General features: G+C 37.5%; 2 protein-coding genes across 13 annotated transcripts in view; one reads left to right on the forward strand and one right to left on the reverse strand.

The window, feature by feature from the left end:
* Dzip3 (DAZ interacting zinc finger protein 3) overlaps positions 1-3940 on the reverse strand; it is an 88269-nt gene extending 84329 nt beyond the window's left edge. For all 4 annotated transcript variants that reach the window (XM_042259401.2, XM_076548939.1, XM_076548938.1 and 1 more), the window contains exon 1: positions 2406-3940. The gene's annotated coding sequence lies outside the window, so the exon portion shown is untranslated. The remainder of the gene's footprint in view (positions 1-2405) is intronic.
* Positions 3941-4127: 187 nt separating this feature from the next.
* The window catches only part of Cip2a (cellular inhibitor of PP2A), a 30529-nt gene continuing 13660 nt past the window's right edge, over positions 4128-20996 (forward strand). For 8 of the 9 annotated variants that reach the window (XM_076548944.1, XM_076548941.1, XM_076548942.1 and 5 more), the window contains exons 1-12: positions 4168-4604; positions 7853-8000; positions 9616-9728; positions 11437-11531; positions 12252-12348; positions 12776-12898; positions 13016-13161; positions 15077-15152; positions 15424-15642; positions 16642-16801; positions 18130-18271; positions 19520-19619. In XM_076548944.1, coding sequence (XP_076405059.1) covers positions 4503-4604; positions 7853-8000; positions 9616-9728; positions 11437-11531; positions 12252-12348; positions 12776-12898; positions 13016-13161; positions 15077-15152; positions 15424-15642; positions 16642-16801; positions 18130-18271; positions 19520-19619 — 1521 coding nt within the window. In that variant the 5' untranslated portion in view covers positions 4168-4502. Of the gene's footprint in view, positions 4605-7852; positions 8001-9615; positions 9729-11436; positions 11532-12251; positions 12349-12775; positions 12899-13015; positions 13162-15076; positions 15153-15423; positions 15643-16641; positions 16802-18129; positions 18272-19519; positions 19620-20996 lie in introns of all 9 variants that reach the window. The other variant, XM_006989978.4, reaches the window with a different exon arrangement.

The following is a 20996-nucleotide window of genomic DNA, read 5'->3' on the forward strand; positions in this document are numbered from 1 at the left end:
TTTCTTGAAAAAACAAAACAAACAAACAAACAAAAAGAATTTAAAAACTGAGGAGTAGTTATATATCCAGTTTTCTTTTTTCAGGACCTCCTAAGCTATGCATATCCAATGTAGGTACACTGCAAATACTAAAAATGAATTAGTATTTATAGCACGTAGATGTGGTCAGAATATGAAGCAGTCTCCCATAGGCTCATGTATTAGAATACTTGGTTCCCAGCCGGTGGCTCTGTTAGTGAAGGTTATGGAACCTTTAGAAGACGGAGCCTTGCTGGAAGAAGTGGGTCACTGGGGACATACCTTGAGGTTTTATCACTCCCCTATTTCCTGACTGCAGATACAGTGTGACTAAGTAGCAACCTTCTGATCCTCCTTTCTTACCTTCCCTGCCATGATGGAACGTAGCCCCTCAAACTGTAAGCTGGAACAACCCTTTTTAATATTCATTCAACAAATAATGTCACCTATCTCTCTTCATACATCAAAACCTTTGAAGGCAGAACAAGATGCTGCTAAGTAGATGAAGACTGTTCTGCTAACCTAGACTTCTGTCAAGAGGTGGTAAATAGGTTCTTTAGATGGAAGATAACCACACGGTTAACAGAATACTTATATTTGATAGCACCTCTCTCAGTTTCTCCATGTCTCTCCAATTTTTAAATACTTAAGTACTCTGAAATTCAGACCTAGGAAAAAACTTCTCTATCCATATCGACTTCTACAACATTTAGCCTTGAAGCTTTGATTTCTTTGTGTTGCATTCCCAATGCCTTTATTACTAATAAATTTAACAGAATAAACAATATCTCCTAACAGACATCTTGACACAATAGCTGAATAGACACACTCAGTCAATTTTAACCTAGGTCAGTCTGACTAGTCATGGACACACGCATGGACAAAAAATAAATACTTCTGATTCTTAACTACTTTGTAGAAACAAACTCTCTAAAACTGCAAATTTTGAATTATCTCAATCGTCAATACCATCCTATCTCTCTTCTCTAAGTCTTTCATCAAAACATATATTAACAGTCATAACTTATTTACATGTCTTATATATTATTTCTATTTCTCATTAAAATAAAAACTGTACTTGTGTAGAAATTCACCATTGTATCCTCAGAATCAAGGTAAACCACTTAACTATTCACGAAATATATGATAGATGCATAAACAGTGGGTCACTGGTTTGTAATATGATCCCTACACCACAATATTCTACAGTTCTATAAAAACTTCAATCCCTGCTTTCATTCAGACTGATTTATTTAATATCAAATGTTATGTTAAAACTTGATGTTACTATTCAGTATTGAAGTCAATACTTTTAATTTCTTCTAGAACTAAATCAGCTAATGATATATAACTTTTGTTTTAAAATTGTAAGCAAGCATTATTTCTTTCAAGCCTCTTTCCTGCATTATAAACTGGAGAGATTATCTAGACAAAATGTAAACAGACAGTAATGAAAGCTTACAAGGAGGAAAGATTTTATGCTAATCCTTAAAAGAATTCGTGAACTGGATTTCATCTTTTAAAAAAATGTATTCCTAATAACATTCTACTTTTCCCAGTAGCACTTATCATAGTTCCCCCAAACTTTAACCTCTTTCCTGACTAGTTTATGTCAACCTGCCACAAAACTTAACATTTAACCCAATTACCAAATGAGAAAATAAGAAAAGTGCTGAAAATTCTAACTTAAAAATACAAGACATGGAATCCTGAGTAAAAATAATCAAAGTCTTTTTGCTACTGCCTTTGTAACTTCACAAATTACCTTATGTTATACTTTGTAATCTATAAAATGGTGATCATATCAACAGCACTGCATTGTTATGAAGATTAAATAGTCCTTAGAACATCCTTTGATGGATGGATAGTTCTCAAAAGTGTTAGTTGTTATTAGTATCCAACAAAAAAGCAACACAATCTACTGCATTACTTTAAAAGGGAAACTAAATGTATAAACGTGAATGTCTGGAGATTTTAAACAGGGTTTTAAAAAACCAAAGAGCAATGTCCTAAACATAAACAATTATAAACGACACAGATAATGCTGAAGATCTACCCCGTCACCATGATGTCCCATGTTGTAGAGATTACATTAATGCAATAAACTGAGACAGTATACAGGAAGAAATTATTTTTATAGCTAATATATATGTAGGAGATCTAAGAGAAAAACTAAACTCTTAGACTTAACAAAATTTTGGTAAATAGCTGCTGACTTAAAAGATACACCAAAACCCAGTACCTTTTAGAATAAAAATTCATGAGAAAAGGAAATTCTCACATAAGAAATATTATAATACCTAGGAATACACTTAATTATTAAAGAACTGACAAACTACATAAAATTTCACTGTATCTAAAAGATACCAATGAATACTGTTAATTACCTTAGTATTATCTCTACCTTCTTAATCCTGCCATCTAGAAACTTGGGATCTCTTCTAGACTGTAAAGAAAGATGGCACTTGATGATGTAGGCAGCTTGGGGCCTTTCCTATTTGTCAAAATGGGGATGATGCTGGACATGTCAGTATATGTGAAAAATCTTAAGACTACATTCTTACGATTCCATTTACCAATGACTGTACTTAACACAGAAAACATAATTATTAACAATTAACAATTTACTCTCACAGCAATTAACTAATTTGATAATAGTCTCCAAGACCATTTTATGACCTGATTTTTCACATCACTGCTACTTTCAGCCTTGCTCTCTGGCCACTCGTTCAGGCTCTTCCTGGCACAGTCATATTCCCACTTGACTTTTGTCCACGTTATTCCAAATAATTGGCAGTATTTTCTCCTACAAAGCATAGTTGATTTCTCAACTATTGAAAAGTATTTCCTCCAATGCTGTCATTTTGTTTTTGTTTTGTTTTGGTGAGGCCTATCCTGACGTCTTCTTTTCCTGCCCTGATCACCGTTATGCTAGTTTTTTTTTTCTCTCAGCTTACTATATTTTTTATTACCAGAATGTAAAATCCGATGCCCATAGACTGAGCCTCTAGTGACCAGAACAGTGCCCATCCCAATGAAGATGCTCAAATACTTACTGAATGAACAATCATGTGAAACAGAATACTCTCGGATTTTACTTTATGAAAAGACTGAAGCAGTGAAAAGCAGTCACAAAGAGAAAGGTGCAAAAAAAGTTGATAAGCCAACTCACTCCACTCTTTATTGATGGTGCATTTCTCATTTATGTAGTGAATTCCAAAAGTACTTTTCTATTTTGACTATTTCCCTTATTAGATGGTTGCTTTTCAGCAGGCCACACTTTCTCGTCTTTGTTCTGAGTGGCAAACCTCGGTCCCTCAGTCCGTTACGCATGTTTAAAATGGAATGAATGGATGAATACATAAATGAATAATCAGCTACAAAGTCTTGCATGAGTAACAGCAACACAAGCATTTTCAGTCATCAGTTACCTTTATGTTTTAATATGAAAAATAAATCCTGTCTTTAAAAAGTAGTAATGCGCCAAAAAAAAAGTTTCCCGAGTTCACAAAACCTTTCAGACCAATTTCTTAGTCAAATGGGCATGCACTCCATTCTACGACCTTAGCTTAACTCGTTAAGCAGAAATCCTCTGAACCACTTCGTTATACATCCATGCACAACGTGACCTCTGATTTTAAAAAAAATAAATAAATCTCAACAGTGCCACTGAAATATGCAAATCAATCCATCAGGCCGGACGCGACCAGACACCTTCGCCTATAGAAATCCACGCTGATGAGAACACGCTCTTGGAAGCAGCTCCGGCCCGGGTGCTCTCCGGAGGGAGTCTGACCAATTCCATTGTACGGCCCTGACTAACGGGCCAAGGCACCGCGGCGGCCACGGGCTGGTTCAGTGGTCTCTGGACTCAGGGGCCCGGAGGCTGGAGAGCCTGGGGGACCCCCCCTCCCCCGCCCCCATGCAAACCTAAGTCACAAAGACCCTGCTCCGAGCTCCTCACCGTGCTCGACTAGGGGGAGGCCACCGCGTCCCTCGCAGCGGCCGACGCGCACGCGACCACCAGGCGCCGCCCCCTCCCCTCCCCGGCCCCGCAGCGCCCAGGCCGAGGACGCCCACGACGCGCACCGAATCCCCCCGCGCGCGCGCCTCCGGAGCAGCCCCGCCACGGGTCGGGCCGCAGTCGCGCGCGCGCGCGTCTCGCGAGATCCCGCGTGCCCCGCGGACCTCCCGCGGAAGACCTCGCGGCCCCTCGGCCGGCCGCAGAAGCGGGGCTGCTGCCGGGGGGTCCCGGCCACCTCCCCGCTCCCGCCAGCGCCTCCACCAACCCCTTCGGCCCACCCCGCCAATCACAGGCCGCAGTCCCGGAGGCGGCCCAGAGACTTCCGGAGGCCGACCGGAACCGGAAGCCGCCGGAGCGGGGGGGGCGGGGCCTTAAAAGAAATTAAAAAAAAAGCGCGGCCTCATCCCGAGGTTGTGGCGGCGGCGGGTGGCTGTGGCCGCTGACAGCACGGCGCCTCGGGATGGACTCCACCGCCTGCTTGAAGTCCTTGCTCCTGAGCATCAGTCAGTACAAGGCCGTTAAGTCGGAGGCGAACGCCACTCAGCTCCTGAGGCACTTGGAGGTAAGGGGTGTCGGAGAGCGAGTGGTGCTCCCCTTGGCTCATCCTGCGTCCCGGTGGGGCCGGCGAGTGGTGGCCTGGCCCGGCCCAGGACAGCCCTGCAGCCCCATCGCTGTCCTTGCACTGGTGACGGCGGCTGGATGTGCGTGTTCGGGTGGGTGCCGAGATGGGGACGGTAGCCTGCCCCGGACCGGGAGGAGGACTGCCCAGGTCCCGAAGATCCCCAGGTGTAGGCTGTTTCTGGCCGGAGTGTGTGTATGAGGAGATCCACAGGTTTGGGCTGTGTTTCTGACTGCGGTGCTGGGGCCACTTTTTCTTCCCCACAACTGGGCTCGCGTGTGTGTCTTTTATTGGTCTTTCTTGTAGGTGCCTGTCTTCTATGGGCAATTTGTTGTCTTTTTTGAACATTGACTGGCCTCATTCACCCAATATATATTCAGGTTGCACGTACTACCAGGACTTGTTTTTTTCTTATGTTATGTGTAATTCCGTTTATATAAGTGTACCACGGGTTATGTACATTTACCTGTGATTAGTCATTTGGATATTTTTTCCAGGTCTGGATGGAATTGTAAATAAGTGCATCCTAATCATACATTTTTATTTGATTTATTTTAGCACCTATTTGTTTCTTATACACCTACCAGTAGAGCTGTTGGGTTATAAGAAAGGCCTGTGTTCCCTTTTTTGTTGTTGTTTTGTTTTGTTTTTTTTTTTTCATTTAATTATGTGCGATGCATGTGCATGTGAGTACAGGACCTTCAGAAGGCAGAAGTCCCTGCAACTGGACTTACAGGCAGCTGTGAGCTGCTTGATGTCGGTGCTGGGACTCAAACTCAGGTCCTCTGGAAAAAAAAATAGTACATTCTCCTATCTGCTGAGCCATCTAGTCCACATCCACCTTTATTTCATATTTCTGAAAACAGTTTTCAAAAAGATTGTAGCGGTTTACTTACTAGCAATATAGCAACACTGCCATCATTGAACCATACCATCCTTAGTTCTTACTGTTTACCTGTTTGAGGACAATATTATCTTTTTAGTGATCGACGTTATTATGTAGAGCACTGAAAGCCATGTCTGAGGATAAACAAATATACAGCATGAGAAAGGAGATGTTTTTTTCATTATTCTGAACTGCTGCTGCCGCCGTAGTTTGACTTTATAACCCCACACAGAACCTGTACTTTGAGTCATTTCATGATTGGCAGGGCCAAGTTGAGCTACTCTAGTACTTGATGATGGTATTTTACATCACTGGCCCTGTGACTAATTATTAAAAACATGGGCTCAGCTCTTTGGAGTATAAATCTTGGTTGTGCTTCTTTATCATCACTGTATGGCCTCAGTTTACTCAAATACAAATAAAATCAGTAGCACCTCTTACACAGTTTGAAGACTAAAGAGAGCATATGTAAAGCACTTAGGTCAATGCCAAGGTCAGATTAAGTGCTATGTAAATATTATCATTAAACTAAACTAGTCTTCATTAGGAAAAATTAATTTTTACCTTGTATTAACTAATTGCTATATGCTAGAATATTATTGATATATAAGTCCAATTCCAGTCATATTTAAAACAGAAAATGTCTTCATATTCTAGACAGCTAAAATCATTAATAGATGAAAGAGAACATGTTCAGAAAGTTCTTGACCCCAAGAAAAGTTACCAATTTGTTTCCAGTCGTACAGACATTAACTAGTGTTAAATCACATTCTACTAGGGAATAGGTACTGGGAAATTCCAAGAGCAAAGCTTGGTAAGAAAGTAAGAAGATAGAAAGGAAGGTTATAATTAGAGGATTACTAAAGCAGTCTGCCTAAGATGTGACCTTTTCAGAGTATGAATATATAAGATGCATTAGTCTAATTCTAAAGTAAAAAATTGTTTGCTTTAGGGGCTGGAGAGATGGCCCAGTGGTTAAGAGCACTGACAGCTCTTCCAGAGGTCCTGAGTTCAATTCCCAGCACCCACATGGTGGCTCACAACCACCTAATGAGATCTGGCGTCCTCTTCTGGTGTGCAGGCATACATGCAGATAGAATACTGTATATATAATAAATAAATCTTAAAAAAAAAAAAGAATGTGTCAAAAAATTGTTTGCTTTAAATACCAGGTTTATATTGGCTCTCCCTCATTAGAACAACTGGATTGGAAGATAAAAATTACTAAATCTTATCCTTGCTACATTTGAAAATATTCTTTATTAACTTTATTGTTTCTGCATAATCTCCTAACTTCTAGGCTGAGCCTGAAAGCAGTTACTATCCATTAGGCTTCATATTCCATTCTCAGAGTAGATGAGATGACTATACTAGGCTTCAGAATAATAAACCTACTTGGTTCTTGTCTTAGTTAGGGTTTCTATTGCTGTGAAGAAACACCATGACCACAGGGACTCTTATAAAAGAAAACTATTGGGGGTCGGGGGGTTGAGAGGCAAGGTTTCTTTGTGTAGCTTCAGAGCCTGTCCTGGAACTCACTTTGTAGACCAGGCAGGCCTCGAACTCACAGAGATCTGCCTGCCTCTGCCTCCTAAGTGCTGGGATTAAAGGCATGCGCCACCAACACTCAGCAAAGGAAAACATTTAATTGGCGTGGATTGCTTACAGTTTAGAGGTTCAGTCCATTATCATCATGGTGGGAAACAAGGCAGCATGCAGGCAGACCTGGTGCTGGAGAACCTGAGAGTTCTTACTTGACCCACAGGCAACAGCAAGTGGTCTGAGATACAGGCCTGGCTTGAGCATATATGAGACCTCAAGGCCCGCCCCCACAGTATCACACTTCCTCCAACAAGGCCATACCTACTCCAACAAAGCCACACCTCTTAATAGTGCCACTCTCTATGAGTTTTGGGGGGCCAATTACATTGAGACTACCAAAGTTCTAGTGTACATTTTTAGTCTGTGTTCAGTATAGTATAGTATAGATAATTATAAATGTTAGTCATAAGTTCACTAATATATGAAAGAAGTAATAGTATTCTGTAAGGCTGTATAATAAGTAAAACTTAGGTCACCTAAGTGGCTTAGGGAAACATTTCTGGAAAAGGTAAACTTAAACTGAAATCTAGATAATTCAGCTGGAGAAGGAGAGAGCCTGTATGTGGGGAGAGAGAACAACAGGTATGAATTTTCTAAATTAGGGGAAAAAGGGTTAATTAGCACTTCAGAAAAATGGTTTATTTGAAATGGAGAAGAAATAGAAAATTGCCAGCACTTAACACATTTGCTTCCTATTTTATAGGTAGTTTCTGGACAAAAGCTGACCCGACTGTTTACATCACAACAGATATTGCCAAGTGAATGTTTGAGTTGCCTCGTAGAACTTCTTGAAGACCCAAACATAAATGCTTCACTGATCTTAAGTATTATCAGTTTGCTGTCTCAACTGGGTAATGTGTTCATACTTTTTTTTTCTTTTGAGTTTGGAAGACTATGAACTTAATTTTTTTTAAGATTTATTTATTTATGTATGTATATAAGTGCTTTATCTGCATGTACACCTGCACACCAGAAGAGGGCATCAGATCCCGCTATAGATGGCTGTGAGCCAGCATGTGGTTACTGGGAATTGAACTCAGGACCTCTGGAAGAGCAGCCAGTGCTCTTAACTGCTGAGCCATCTCTCCAGCCTTGAACTTAATATTTTTTAAAGGACAGATAGAATTATAGAATTTCTTCAAGAATGATTTGCTTTCAAAAGATTTCTTCATTGTAGAATCTTTTAGCGTTAGTCTTACGGTCCTCTCAAAGAAGTCCCTGAGTATATACATATATACAGGCACACACATGTATATGAATATATAAATATCATGTCTTAGAGGCTTCCATGTTCTATAGAAAAGAATGCATATGGGAAAATGACATTCTATTGAATTTCAACAAAAAACCACATAAACATAATGCCAATGTTAAAGACAACAATCAAGAAAACATAACTACCAAAGAATCATCCTTCTGTGGTAGACTACATTGAACTTAGAACCAAATATAAACTATAATTGCTTTTTCTATTCCTTCCCTTTATGTTTCTTTTTAAATATTCATCTATTAGTAATTTTTTATCTTGATTTGTATATGCACAGAGGTGTTGGATATTTTTGTATATGGTTATAATCAGGTATGCTTAGTAATAGAGAAGTATTAGCAGAGAGCGGCATTGCATTGTTCAGTAGAACAAAGTATTGTTAGTGCTAGAAATATTCTGAGTTTGTATTGTCCCTTAGAGTCGCCTCTTGCCATATAAGCTTGTTAAACATTTGAAGTCTGAGGAGCTGAATCTAATTCTGATTAAACTTAATTTAAATAATTACACATTGACTAGTAGCTGTCATATTAGATAACACAGATAAGAGTAAAATATCCTGAGGTGTTATTTCTTATCCCAGCTGTCTTTATCGTTTCTCCCTTTAGGGATACAATCATAATTAATGGTTTGATATGTATCTTTCTGATTTAAATATTTTTAAGTAATAGGCTTTATATTTTAAGTCTTTGGATTTATAAAAGAAGTTAAAATGATAATCTGATTGCATCTGTATAATCCAGGCTGATCTGGAACTCAAAATTTTCTTTTCTTACTCTCCTTAGTGTGGATTACAGGCTTATACCACCAACCTCGGTTGTTATATTGTTTTAACAGCCAAGTTTCTACACATATGTAAAAAAAGGTTTTTTCCTTTGTTATTAATTCTATGAGAAAAATTATTTGTACTTTGAAATTGGTTAGCATTAATTTTTTAAAAAAAGTCTGTCTTGACCAGCTATGGTGGCTTAATTTTGTAACCTCAGCATTCCTAAGGCTGAGACAGGAGGAACTGCCATGTGTTCCAGGCCAGTCTGGGCTGCAGAGTGAAATCCTCATTCAAAAACTCAAAACCAAACAGCTATCTCATGTTTTATCTTCTTTAAAAATAACATTATATGACATAAAATTATTTAGCTATTGTGGAATGATTTCTGCATGTAAAAGTGATGTATTTTATGCCATTTTATTTTAACTTTTAGCTGTAGATACTGAAACCAGAGACTGTCTTCAGAGTATATACAATCTGAATAGTGTGCTGGCCGGAGTGGTATGTCGGAACAGCACTTGCCACAATGATTCAGTGTTTTTACAGGTATACAGCTCCTCATAGTATATTGCTACCTGTTTTCCCTTCTTTGTTCTCAGATATGAACTGGTAAGATGTAGTAGGCTTTCTTGGACCACCAGCCCGCAAATCTTGATACAGAGACATTACTAATTATAAATGATCAGCCTTAGCTTTAAGCTTGTTTCTAGCTACCTTTTTTTCTTTAACTTAAATTTAACCCGTTTCTATTAATCTATGTGCTTTCCTGAGGCTCATTTACCTCATTTACATACTATCCATCCTGTTTTCCGGCTTCCTTCAAGGCTGACTGGCTGGTCGCCTGGTGGGCTGGCCCCCTGGCTAGCTGGCTAGCTGGCCAACTGACTCCCCTTTTCTCTGTGCCCACCAGCCCTGCCTATACCTCCTCCACTTAGCTATTGGCCATTCAGCTTTTTATTAGACCAATCAGGTCCCTTAGGCAGGCAAGGTAAAATGTTAACACATCTTTACACAGTTAAATAAATGCAGCATAAACAAAAGCAAGGCACCTTTACATAGCTAAACAACCATTCTGCAACACAGACAACACATCTCTGCATAGTTAAACAAATATTCTATTCCACAACAGTAAGACCTTTTATTCCTGTTACAGTTTGTATGATGACATGACATCATCAGGCTTAGTTCTTATTAGGAGCTAATTGGACATATGCAGACTATGTAAATATTTCTGAAGAAGGGAACAGTGAAAACCAGATCTGTATTATCACCATTTTATAATACTATAACTTAAGGACACAGATGTATACATTTTGAAATGCAAACTTAAAATTATAATATGGGTTGGTATATAGTCTCAGGCTATTAAAGAAACATCTTACAAAATTCAAAGCTATTGTTTATACTTGTGTAGCATAATTTGAAAACTCTTGCACCCATCATTTTATTGAATCTAAAATGTAATCAGCTGCAAGAAAGAAAAACATGACCAATTAAACTGACATGCACATGTAGAGAGGGAAGAAGTTATCCTCAAATTAATTCAACCCACACTCAAGTTTAATGTAAGTAAGTGAACAAGGCAGATGACTGGACAGATTTGGTTACTACAGCTGAATACTTGGGAGTAGTTCATTTGATAAGGAAAAAGATGTATTTATCTCTTAGGTTTGATGGTACAAGGACATGCTATCTATAAGAACTTAGATCTGGCAAAGGGTCTTCTGGCTAGAATCATGGCAAACAGGAAAGTAAGGAACATGATCTTATCTCAGATAAGACAGGAGAGATACTGGAACCAAGCTTCTTCCTTTTATAACTTTTCTCTCTTGAGAACTACCAACAGGACCACATAGGAAGTACATCATACCTCCAGTGACCTAAGAACCTCCCTTCAAGCCCTGACTTCTTGAGGCTCTGCCACCTCCCAGCACACCATCCTGAGAAACTAAGGCTTAATCACAGAACCCACCCTGAGTGGACACAATTAGATGCCCCTCAAACCATAACAGTGACAAGCCATGAGATAGAATATGTAGAATTGGGTAAATTAAGACATGACTCCCAAGGTTCCTAGTAGTCCCATTACTTAGTATATATATTTTAAAATAAAATTAAAGTTAAGAAATGGCATGACTCTTGCTCTAGTGTTTATTTCCTAAAATGATGCACCCAAAATACTTACAATAGTCCATTTTAATGAGTAGGCAATATGTTTTCATGTGTATACTCACAATTATTTTCTTATTCTCAGTGCATTCAACTCCTGCAGAGGTTAACATATAATGTCAAATTTTTCCATTCTGGTGCTCATATAGACGACTTAATTACATTCCTGATTGGTCATATGTAAGTATGCAGCAAAACATGTAATTGGATAATTTATTGGTTTATTGTTAAACTAAAACTAGATATAGATTATTTCTCCTTAGATAATGTTTTCTAGCTTTAAAAAAAAACAAAAAAAATTATTTATTCATTTATTTTTATGTGTATGTGTTGTGCCTGAGTACATGTTTGTGGTACACCATGTATGTGCAGGTACCTGTGGAGGACAAATGTGGGCTTCAGATCCTTTACAGCTGAAGTGCAGGGAGTTGTGTGCTGTTCTGTGTGGGTGCTGGGAGCTGAGCCCCAGTCCTCTAAAAGAGCAGTAAGTGCCCTTGCACCAGACTCCTCTTACCAACCCCAGCTCCATAGGTTTGTAAACTCAGATCACTGTTTCCTCCACTTGGGTGAGTTTAAGGGCTGAGTATCATAAAACAGGTTTAATATTCACATGTAAGATTTAACAAATTGATTTAACAAGAAAAAATTAATCAAGGTAAACATTGTATGCTCTTTATAGGTGAACTTCATAAAATTTCATGATTATTCTGACAGTTATTTCTGTATTTCTGTGGCACAGTTGAATAGGATAAATTTGGTTTCAAAATGTAAACGAAATAGTCAGTATTACTCAGAATTTGATAGTGTTATTTTTACATGTAAGAAAGAACTTAAGCATATTTACTACTCTTTGATTTTGACTAATGCGAGTGAACACCATGCTTTCTGTCTTTACAACAGTCAGTCTTCTGAAGATGAGTTAACAATGCCTTGTCTAGGACTATTGGCAAATCTTTGTCGGCACAATCTTTCTGTTCAAACACAAATAAAAACTTTGGTAAGTTGAGGGTTTGAGGGGGGTGTGTGTGTGTGTGTGTGTGTGTGTGTGTGTGTGTGTGTGTGTGTGTGTGTGTGTGTATTAGGTTCTGTTCCAAAGTTCTTCCAAGTTTTTCTTTTCTTTTTTTTATTTCTGGTGCTGAGTGTGGAACCTAGGGCCTTACACATGCCATTTGTGTACCTTTACTAAAAAAGAAAACTTTCTCCTAGATTCTGTGTATATCAAATAGTCTTTTAATTTCTACTTATCTGTGTTGTAAAATGTCCCTTTAAAAAGTAATAATAATTTCCCTTTTAAAGGTAATAACCATGTGTTGAAAAGTTCATAATAATTAATAAGTTTGTCCGCTGTGTACAGTTGTATTTTTTTTTTAAATCAAAACGTAGGGCTTTTTTCCCCCTCCAGTTCATTTTCTTTTCTCCTACAGAGTAATGTGAAATCCTTTTATCGAACTCTCATAAGTTTCCTAGCACACAGCAGTTTGACTGTGGTTGTGTTTGCACTTTCAATATTATCCAGTTTGACGCTAAATGAAGAAGTGGGGGAAAAGGTAATTTTTTTCTATTTTGAAATTAATTTTGAGTCCCTGGTGTTTAACATTTTTAAAACGTTAAGATGTCAACTTATAGTTTCTTATGTATAATAAACTTTTCCCAATTTTTCAAAGCTATTTCATGCTCGAAACATTCATCAGACTTTCCAACTAATATTTAACATTCTCATAAATGGTGACGGTACCCTAACACGAAAGTATTCGGTCGACCTACTCATGGATCTCCTTAAAAATCCTAAAATTGCTGATTATCTTACCAGGTATGTTATTTATCAATAAGACATCTTTTTTTTTTTTTAATTTTCAATTTTGTGTATACGGGTGTGGTGCCAGCATGTGTTTATGTGCACCACATTTGTGCCTGGTGCCCGTGAAAACCAGAAGAGGACCTTGAATTACTGGAACTGGTGGTTGTGAGCTACCCAATATGGGTGCTGAGAACTGACCCCCTGCTCCTTTGGAAAAGTAATACTCATCCTTAACCACTGAATCATCTCTCCAGACCTTTACTTTAGCATCTTAATTTAATTTTCTCAATGCTTACATTGTGTTGGGATCTTAAGAAATTGGTGCAAATAATTAGTGACTCATCTCCAAATAAGAAAACATTTATTGAGCACCTACATTGTCCAAGCAGTGAGAAACAAAGGAGTCCTCACAGCAGCAGGGTGTTAAATAATTCCTGGTTTTCCATGAACAAAATAGACCTAAGGACTAGGGCAGAATTAACCTTGGGTAGCTGAACTTCTGCTAAACAAGACACATTCACTTCAGCATTTCATCTTTTCCTAAACATCTGTGATGCAAATGGGTATCAAGTCAGTGTCATAGATAATGGCATCATTTCCTTCAGAGTACCTTCCCTTTACCTGGCCTATTTTCATCTGTTGTGAGTGTCAGAATATCCATGTGTATCTCTTCTGGTTGTCACGTAATGCCTACTTAAAAGCTTTATAGTAAATTGAAATTATCTTTTGGATATTCTCTCAGGAGACAGAAAGATGACCATCTGTAGCATCAGTGTGAGATGACTTAATACTCCTTTTAGTCTCTCAGTTGCGTTCTCTCCTTCACCCTTCTGTACAGAGTGGTTCCCCAAGAACCATGTCCAGCTTGTCTTGTCTCACAACCATACCATTTGTTACGACCTCAATCCTGAATCTGTTTCAGAGTCTAACAATGTTGGGTTTCTAACCAGATACGAGAAAATCCCACAGTTTTACCTGGGCCAGACCCCTTTTCTTTATTCTGTCAGCTTCCTTTCTTGACTCCTACAATGTCTCATTCAAATATGCATTTCTTTATTTTGCTACCTTTCATGCACAAGCTCACTTTATCTTTATTTCAGATACAGGGAAAACAAACTAAGAATGCCATCTGCTTAGAGCTCCTCCTTATTTGCATGCCTAGACAAACTTGTTTCTACACATTCTTTCTTAGTTTTGTCCTGATTTTATTACACTGTGCTGTAAACCTCATTCTGTCATCTTCAGCAGAAGAGATTTCCTTTCCATTCAGTGCTTCCTATTCAGTTGTCACTTCTTTTTACCTATACATGTGTTCACGCATTAACTTGTCTTTCAACCATTGTTTCTTTGATAGTGTTCAAGGTAGATACCCAAATCTAAGCTCTGGCCACGTAGCAGCTTTATTTCTTGACCCTTGCAGTGCTAGACAGTGGCTGGAAGCTTCAGCTAAAAGTCGGCACCTCAAATCATGGTGGTAAACAACCAGTCAACCATAATAGACTGTGTTGCTATGTTCTGATAAGTCAAAAGATTGGGTGGTAGAAAATACATTTTTCACATGTAGTTTAAATTGAGATGAGTTTATTGCTATAAAACTAGGTCATAAATCAAGGAATATCTATGTAAACATTGTAAGCATATTTGGTGTATGAATTTTTTTTAAGATTTATTTATTTATTATATACAGAGGAGGGTGCCAGATCTCATTACAAATGGTTGTGAGCCGCCTTGTGGGTGCTGGGAATTGAACTCAGGACCTCTGGAAGAGCATTCAGTGCTCTTAACCTCTGAGCCATCTCTCCAGCCCGTATGAATATTTTTTATTTGAGAATTTCATGTATGTATATATATTTTGATCAAATCTACCCCCTTTCCTTTGCCTACAATTCTTCTCCCTTTGTCACTTTATGTATACCTTTAAACCTAGGTATGAACACTTCTCTTCATGTCTTAATCAAGTATTAGGGCTTCTAAATGCGAAAGACCCTGATTCTTCTTCAAAGGTATGTAAAAGCATGACATTTTGTTTGAGACTTTTAAAGACTAAAATGTACAGGAAAATCTTAAGTTTACTGCTCTGCAGATTTAGAATCTGCTCATACTCATGTAACCAGTATTGAAATCAGAATGAGAGCATTACAAAGTGGGAGCTACTTTAAATTTTCCTTTTAGAATATTTTCTTTATAATTATGGGGCATTTTTAGTGTTGTCATATGCTTTGTCTGTTAAAGCCCAATGAAGTTGGTATTTAATGAAGACTTTACATTGCACAGGTTTTAGAATTACTTCTTGCATTCTGTGCAGTGGCTCAGCTGCGCCATGTGCTCAGTCAGATGATGTTTGAACAGTCTTCATCTGGCAACAACATTCTGGGAAGTCGTCCTAAGAGCTTAGAACCCACTGTGGCTCTACTTCGTTGGTCAAGCCAACCTTTGGATGGATCTGAAAACTGTTCTGTTTTAGCACTGGAGTTGTTCAAGGAAATCCTTGAGGTAATGAAATAATTGACAAATGGACTTTTCTACTTTCATGATGCTCACTTAACAGTTTGTTTTATAACACATTTGTGTAAGTTCCAATTGTTCACAAATGGGATAAAATTGACAGTTACAAACCAGACTGTCTATAATACAACTACTGAGGGTTTTTCCTGCAAAGTTACATGTGTTATTATTTCCTATGTTTATACTGAATGCTTTGTATGTAGTTTCTTACATACATACATACAGTTTCTTAAACTATATAATTTATTACACAGTATTTATATGGTTTCTTATTGTGTGCTTTGGTTGTTTTCTCTATGTCACATTTCGTCTGCTGCCTTTTATTAATTCTGTAAAATATTGGTCCTAATTAGTGAAGTAAGGCAGCATGCAGATACAATGCACTTAGTAGAATGAAGACAAATAATCTTGATCTGTAGATTATGCTACTAGGCAATTTAGCATTATCTGCTATTCACCTGCTTTTATACTCATTCAGCCTGTCCAGTCTGCAAAATTATTTTTTAATCTCATAATTTGATCCTATGCACAAATATGTATATGAGTGATCAAGTCTGTTCATTAAAATTTATGTATAAACTGCATTTTTTTTCTTGGTCCTGACAGATTTTAGCATGTATAAAACCTTTGAAATTATTTGTGGTTTTACACTATTAAAGTTGGTCTCTTATTATTTAATTACATTTAGCAAATTCAGGTATTGTCATTAAATATTAAACATACTTAGAATATTATTTAAATCATGGAATCCTTAAAATGAATTTTTTATAATGTTATGTCTTCATTTGTGGAATGAAGCCAGACTAAGTCTGAAAACTGGCTAAAATGGTAAATTGTAAAATGTCGTTTTAAAATAGAAGACTTGAATAAATGGAATATTGAAATAAATGTTAAAAATTTAAAGAATATGTTATAGTTTAGTAAAGACTGTTTTATGTTATGTGTTCCATCTTTATTTTCAATTATTCTTGATGGTAAATTTTCTAGGATGTCATTGATACTGGTAACTGTTCCTCAACTGACCGTTTTGTGACCCTTCTGCTGCCTACAATCCTTGATCAGCTTCAGTTCACTGAACAAAATCTTGATGAGACCCTAATAAGAAAAAAATGTGAAAGGATGGTCAAAGCCATTGAAATTTTATTAAATATCCTTTACCATAATGTAAATGAAAAGTATAAAACCTCCAATTTTTCTCTATTTGTAATCTTATAATTTCTCATGTAGTATCAGAAATATTGTACCAAGGGACTGGGGAGATAGCTTAGCCAGTAAAATGATTCCCTTGAGAGCATGCAGACTTGATTTCAGTCCCCAGCAACCATATGAAAATGTCAGGCAAGTGTGATTGTGTGGGCTTGTAATCGTAGGCCTGGATAAGCAGACACAAGCCTAGGGTTTGCTGGCCAGCCATCTACCTAATGGGTGACCTACTGTCCATGAGAAACCCTGCTCAAAGTAGACAGACTGTGGTTCTGAGAATGACATCCTAGGTTGTGCTTTGGCCTCCATATGCGTATGCACACATGTGTATGCACACCTGCACACAAGCATGTAGGAATATGCACTTACATAGCCAGAGAAAGGATATTGAACTGAAAATTAAAGTTTCAAGGACACCTGAAAATTTTTTCCAGTTTGCTTTTTCTGTATTTAATTTATGTTTAAGTATTTTAAGAACTCATTATTTTCTTCTAGATACATCTTTGAGTATATGTGTGCATGGGTCCACTACAGAGGATCAAACCAAGCACCTCAGTAGTAGGTCAGCCCTTCTACTATTGAGCTACATTCCCAACCCGATAAGAACCCATGTCCTTAAAACATGGCCATTTTTAAATTACAGTTTGAGCTTTGAAGGTGTATGCTGAGTTGGCTCCTCATAACTCTCCTGCAATTTTAATGCCTGTTGCTGCTCCTATGAGTCTTTGGTTGCTGTATTGGTCCATAAGCAAATACTGATATAGTTTTCTTGATTTTAGCCCCCATTTTCTGTGTTTGTGATTGTTTTATCTACTCCTGTGTTTATTACATGTAGCCAAGGTCAAAAATCACTGCTGTAGAGGCATGCAATTGCTCTGTTTAACCTTAAAGGTGTTTCATAACTGGGCCCTTTTTTTCTGATACGCATAGTAATTTATTAAGTATGAGAATATAACTCCCCCATAATTCATCCAGTGTTTATTGAAACATTTTCATCACGGCTAACTAATTAAATAAATAAATATCCAGTGAAGAAATATCCTTTTTCTGGTTTTACCATGCGTCGAATACTTCTGTGAGTCTATCTCTTACTATTTACTTAATCCTTTTAAAGTTCTGCTTTTCTAACATGTCTTAGTGCAATTAAAATAATTACACTGGATTGCAGTAATGTCAAAGTTGTTTGAAATTATTCTAAATGTTACAAGTTATATATAGCTACACACTGTATACAAAGTATTTGGATTTCTGTGTACCTTAACCAAACTTAACCTCTGTGTGGAGATGACACTCTGAAAATGCACATTGTAAAAGTATTGACTACTATAAAGTGTACCACACTGATAGAACAACAGTTTACATATGGCAAGATTGACCTGGGATTTGGAACAAAGGTGGCAGATGCTGAATTGTGGTGAGTATTTCAAGTCCAAAATGCATACTGGCTAAAGGCAGTAAAAGTTATAAAATATAGTTATCCTATTCAAGGATCTTCCCTAAATATGTTACATTAACTCAATGGATAGCTGGAAATTGTTAAATTTTGAATTAAAAATTCAATTTATGGATTGCATACTTCTGAAAGGTTTTGACATCTGCAGTTTATATTTCATCAGGACTTTTTTTTTTCTCTGCATGCATATGAAAGAGAAGTTACAGATTCTGAACATTTCTCTTCTGAAACTTCCTTTTGACATTGCCTTGGTAATTTAATTTTTGCTTCATTTAATCTTACATTTTTAAAGAGAAAAGCGTGACAAAATGGATGGTTTCATTACCAGAAAGCCAATCCCTGCTGAAAGCTTCTTAATAACAAAGACAACTTCTCTCTTCTCCTTCATACATCAGAGCTTTGGTTAAAGGTGGATGCTCACAGAGTAATGAGCAGTGTATTTATGCCCACTCCCTCTTGTGAGCAACTTTTCCTAATGAATATTTATTGAAACCTGATAAGTGCCAAACCCTATCATTTGTTCCCATTTCTGTAAATAACTGTCAGCAGTTGTATTCTTGAAGAACAAGAATTACCTTTTCACTTTTAATTTTTTTGGGTGTGTGTGTGTGTGTGTGTGTGTGTGTGTGTAGTATATGGTCACTTGGCCACAGCATAGGTGGATATCAGGACAACCTGTGGGAGTTGGGCTTTCTCCTTCCACTATGTAGGTCCTGTGGATTGAGCTTGGGTCACCAGGCTTGGTGGGAAGACCCTTACCCACTGGACCATCTCACCAGTCCTCCTTTAAACATTTCACTCCCTTTCAGATGCAAAGTAAAGTGAGTGCATGGTCTTGTATAATTCATTCTCTATGTAATAGGTTTTCTTTTGTTTTTGTTTTTAATTTTAGACAAAGTTGATTTTAGAAACAGTTGCTAAGAATGAAATGAGCCATGTTCTAAATGCTTGTACTTAATTCAGCAGAAATTTGAACCATATTGGTATTTAAGAGTAGATAACAGTCTGAAACTTATATTCAGTACTAGTTCTTTCTGGAATTTTAGTACTAAAAATACTAATTTTTAAAATATTTTAACTCTTAGAAGTAATACTGTAATCTTCCTGTTTTAAAAACAAATTTGTTAGATTTTTCATTTACTTTAGAAGTATAGACAAAAATATGCTAATTTTTTAGTTATCTAATTTAAATGTCACTTATTTTTAAAGCAAACTTGCTGCTGACGTAATTTTGAAGACTCTTAATTTGATGAACAAATTAAAACAATTGGTTCCTGGTATGGAAGTAAGCTTCTACAAAATCCTTCAGGTAACTTCAACCTTTTCACACATCTAATTATCATATGATTCTTTGTATGCATGTGTATACATATGATGTATATTTACATAGTCTTGTGTTACATATATGTATAAATACATGTGTGGGCATGCATGTGGAAGGTCAGTGTCGTGTGTTTTCTTCAATTGCTTGTTATCTTTTTTATCTTTGAGTTAGAGTCTCACTGTCTTGGAGCTCACCAATTCAGCTAGGCTGGCTGATCAGTGAGCTCTAGAGATCCACCTGTCTGTCCACTTTCCACTCCTAGGGATAAGGCTACAGATGTGTCACCATGCGTGCATTCTGTGTAGGTACTGAAGCTTGAACTCAACTCCTTTGAGCAGCATTTCTGGCTCCTCTACCTTGGTTTATAATAGTGCTCTTTTGTTTCTTTCTTGATTTCTTGTTTGTTGAGACAGCATATCACCATGTAGGCCAACTTGACTTTGAACTCACCTTTCTCCTGCCTTGACCTCCTAAGTGCTAGGATTACAACCCCTGCACCATGCCTATCTTAAGTATTTCTGCTTTAATATTCTACATCCTTAGAGGATATTTTTCTTAGAATTGGCCATGAGAAAAAACTTGATAGTTGTTTTTTTTTTAATTAGAATATTATCATTATATATCTTAGAAACTAAATCTAACTTCCTCCAGGTTCTAAGGAAATAATTTCCCAGCATTTCCTTTCATTGTACTTGTAGACTTCTTGATCTATGTTGACATTGGGAGAGACTCCGTGTGTGTGTGTGTGTGTGTGTGTGTGTGTGTGTGTGTGTGTGTGTGTGTGTGTGTGTTTATACACCTATGAGAAACACATGTATGACAGCCTAAGGATGACTTTGAGTGTAATTTGTTAGGCCCTGTTCACCTTTTTTTTTTTTTTTTTTTTTTTTGATATGGGGTCTCTTCGCCGTTCTGGACCTCACTAAGTAAAGTAGGCTGATGGCTAATGAGCTGCAGGAATCTGTTCCTCTGCCTCCCCAACAGGGGGTTTATAAACGCATACTCAGCACTTTGTTGTGGCTTCTCTGTATTAAACTCAAATTTACTAACTGGGCCATCTTCCCATGGTGAGCTTTTAATTTTGATCAGAGTTGGTGACATGAAATAGTAAGGAGATAGAAAACATCTGAAAGGGACTGATCAGATTTGTGCGGGTATGCTGAAAATAGCACTAGCTTACAAGTTTCAGTGATAGTAGCTGAATGTTATTAGTATCTAGATGTTATCAGAAAGCAAAATTACAATAGACTTAGTTTAAAGATTTAATTGTATTTTACTTCCTACTCCCCATTCCTCTACCACTAACCCAGGACTTGAGACATGGTGTGTAAGTACTCCTTTACAGGGCTACACTCAGTTCTC

The sequence above is a fragment of the Peromyscus maniculatus genome, chromosome 12, assembly GCF_049852395.1.
Source record: "Peromyscus maniculatus bairdii isolate BWxNUB_F1_BW_parent chromosome 12, HU_Pman_BW_mat_3.1, whole genome shotgun sequence".
Classification (NCBI taxonomy): domain Eukaryota; kingdom Metazoa; phylum Chordata; class Mammalia; order Rodentia; family Cricetidae; genus Peromyscus; species Peromyscus maniculatus.